This window comes from Ananas comosus, unplaced genomic scaffold (assembly GCF_001540865.1).
Source record: "Ananas comosus cultivar F153 unplaced genomic scaffold, ASM154086v1, whole genome shotgun sequence".
Taxonomy (NCBI): Eukaryota; Viridiplantae; Streptophyta; class Magnoliopsida; order Poales; family Bromeliaceae; genus Ananas; species Ananas comosus.
Genome location: NW_017891306.1, coordinates 1 through 3,383, shown reverse-complemented (window position 1 = coordinate 3,383; position 3,383 = coordinate 1). Strand labels below are relative to the sequence as shown.

Sequence of the window (3,383 nt, the reverse complement as noted above, 5' to 3'; positions counted from 1 at the left end):
CCTATCCCTAGGTCCATCGACCTCTAGTGTTATTTACACTACATTAATGCCACTCGTTATCATTCAATGTTTGGATGCCACTCGTTTGTTCTTTAACAATAACACTACTTTCTATGTCATCAATACCCCCATCGGGTTCATCTCTTTTCTTTCGCACCATAGGATTCACGTCTCGACCCAATCCTCACCTATCTAAGTTACCAAGCGTTCCAAGTACACTAGGTTATCAATTAGAAAGCATAAGGAATGGAGCTACTATGCAATCCTACAATGCAACATGAAGAGATGAGATTAAATGCAATCTAAGACATAGAAAGGAGTTCGAAAGTTTCGGATGACACCCCCCACCTTTAATCGATGTAGAGGCTTGGAAAATCCTTCTCGGCGAGCTCTACGAAAAGGCTTTAGCCTTCCTCGCCCGAATCAACACTAGCCCGGCCCGATTTTGCCGAGAACTTCACGTCGGTTCGCCGAATGCCAAAATCGACTTCGCCCCCGCGTTTTGGGACCTATCAATAGGGTTTCCAAGGCTTCAAATGAGATCAATCTCATACTTTTACAAAAACCCCATTTTGGAACCCTAGATTTGCACCTATAGCAAACCACCCCATAAATCCCTAGATTCTTGGGATTGATCTATTTAGAAGCTTGCTTAGGGTCCATTTGACCCATTCCAAGGCATAAAACCCAAAAACCCTAAGTTCTAGAAGCTAGGGTTTAGTAGCTTACCTCAAGAGCTACACCAATGGGAAGAGGAGAGGGAGATGGAGGTGCTCAAAGCCTTCCTCTTGATCTCCTTCTTCTTCTCCTTCCTTATCTTCCTCTTCTTTTCCTTCCTCTCCTTCTTGTTCTTCTTCTCCTTCTTTCCTTTCTAGAGAGAGAGAGAGAGCAAGAGAGAAATGAGAGTGAGAGAGAGTGAAATGAGAGAGTGTGAGGGAGAGAGAGGGCTCAGCCCACTCAAATAAAGGCCATTTTGCATAAAAGCCCCTCAACTTTCACTCCTGTGCACTGCCCTCACTGGGCAGTTTTCGCGCGGAGCGACCGGTCTCCCCGACTTGGGACCGGTCCCCGAGAGCTTCTCTCGGGCGCACGCGTTCGGGAACCGGTCTCTCCCCGGGAAACCGGTCCTCGGGAGACCGGTCTTCGCCTGAGAGACCGGTCCCCGAGAGCTCGATTTTCAGGACTTAGCCAATTTTTGGCAATTCTCGCTGGGACCACGTTCGGGAACCGGTCCCTCCCTGCCAGGGACCGGTTGCATCACGCAACCCCGCTACACCCAGCCAGGGGAACCGGTCTCTCACCTCCAGAGACCGGTCCCCGAGAGTAATCTTAGCCCAATGAGGCAGTTTGGTCTGTTGCGTTTCAGGAGCTAATGTCCCGAAGGCGATACACGCGTAGATCCGTTCCGGCACCGCCTCCTGAGGTGCCCGAGCAAGCTATGTCTAGCGAGATGCAGGAGTTACGGGCGCAAATGACCTCACTAGCTTGTGTGGTGCAGCGCCAGGAGAGTCATTTTGAGCAGCTCCAAGGGCTTATGCAGCGGCATCTCGCGGCAGCGGCTGCAACGACGACTGAAGGCGTGACCCCCCCGCGCCCTCGGCTCGTGCGCCTATGGCGGCTGAGGGTGAGGGCATTGCGGCGGTTCCAATCGCGGCACGTCCCCTGCCGGCGAGTGTTCCTCCGGCGGCGTCGGGTTCTACGACGCTCGATGCGACGGCCGAGGGAATGGAGAGGGAGCACGCGCTTGCGGCTCTTATACAGTTTAGAAAGTTTGATCCACCGATCTTCGACGGTAAGAAGGTCGAGCCATGGATGGTTGAGTCATGGGTGGACTCGATGGAGACCCTATTTGAGGACCTTTACACATTGGAGAAAGATAAGGTCCCCTTTGCCACTCATTGCTTAGAGCGAACGGCGAAGGTGTGGTGGAAGCGGATTAAGCGGGATCGGGCTTCCGACCTTTCGCCGTTGACGTGGGAAGAGTTTCGGGGGTTGTTGTTTGTCAACTACTTCCCCGATAGCGAGAAGAAGAAGCTCCAGGAACAGTTCAGGAAGTTAAAGCAAGGAGGCGGCTCAGTTGCAGAGTATGAGCGGGAGTTCTCACACATTATTGACTGCATCCCTGACGTAGTGCGAAGTGACCGGGATCGAGCCGATTGGTTCGAGCGAGGGCTCCGGCCCGACATGTATAAGGCGGTCCGTATCCTAAAGCTTACTAGCTTCGCGGAGGTGCTCGACAGAGCGTTGTGGGCGTAGCAAGAAAACGCTCACATCCGTGAGGAGCGAGAGGCGTCTGAAAAGGACCGTGGTAAGAAGCGGGCTTAAGGTGGTTCGGGAGCTCAGTCGAGGTCAAGGAAGTCCCCGAAGTACCCACGAACCCAGTCCAAGAGCTGTGGACCTCAGCGGTGAACTATTTGTGGTGGAAACCATGAGCCGAGGACTTGTGGACAACGGGAGAGGAAGTGCTTCACCTGCGGCCAGGCGCGACATATTAGCCGCTACTGTCTGATAAGGGCTTCGCCCGCCCCGTCGATGGTGTTAAGGATTTTATAGGTTTGCGAATTTCGTAATGTTGAATGGAGTCTTGAAGAGTACAACTCGCGGAAGTTTTTGAAGAAAAGATTCAAATTGAAGAACAAAGATTCATTTGTAAAGTTCGGCACCTAAGGTATGAAGAAAAGATTATTTGTGGTGAAGATACTTAATTAGAATAAGTTCAGAAGGCTTAGATTGCTTTAAAACTATTTTACTGAACTTTTCTGTGTTCTGGGACCGGTCCCTGAGTTCAAGAGACTGGTTCCCCTAAGGTCCTCACTGCGTGAGTTTTGATGCAACCGGTGCCCTGAGATGAGAGATCGGTTCCCGAACCTTGGTAATTCTGTCGCGCAGCGAGGGACCGGTCTCAAGCTTGAGAGACCGGTTCCCGAACGTTGTGATTTTGGTCACGCAGCGAGGGACAGTTCCCACGTTGAGCAAGACGGTCTCCACAGACAGGTCTCTCGAGAAGACGGTCTCTGAAGGAATGTCACCGGCCCGGGACCGCGGTGCGAAGCCGGGCGTGCACTGTCGCCTAGACCCAGCCATATTGTTAACATAATAAGGCGTCTAAGAAAAACAATAATAAATGCATAATATAGAAATTCTAGGTTATAAGACGTAATAAATGATATAAATGCTTACAACGATAGAAATAAGATTTGGACTGTAAAATTCGCTAAATAAGAATAAAGTAAGTACAATATGGAAATCCAAAATAAAGTGCATAGTAGGTAAGGTAATGGTTGGTCTCTATACGCGAATACAAAATCTCATCTCTCAAAAAAAAAAAAGAAGTAAACACTAGGCAAAGATATTCGTCTCGCTAGTGCTATCCTCTCTCTTGT

At 50.3% G+C, this 3,383-nt stretch overlaps 1 protein-coding gene across 1 annotated transcript; it reads left to right on the top strand.

The window, feature by feature from the left end:
• The first annotated feature begins 1,611 nt into the window (after nucleotides 1-1,611).
• On the top strand, nucleotides 1,612-2,256 carry LOC109704828. The gene has a single exon (XM_020225613.1). The coding sequence runs from the start codon at nucleotides 1,612-1,614 to the stop codon at nucleotides 2,254-2,256; it is 645 nt and encodes a 214-aa protein (XP_020081202.1).
• Nucleotides 2,257-3,383: the final 1,127 nt, after the last annotated feature.

Bases quoted from the DNA above. Each gene is read 5' to 3' on its own strand.
- LOC109704828 (XM_020225613.1), top strand. From the start codon at position 1,612: ATGGCGGCTGAGGGTGAGGGCATTGCGGCGGTTCCAATCGCGGCACGT.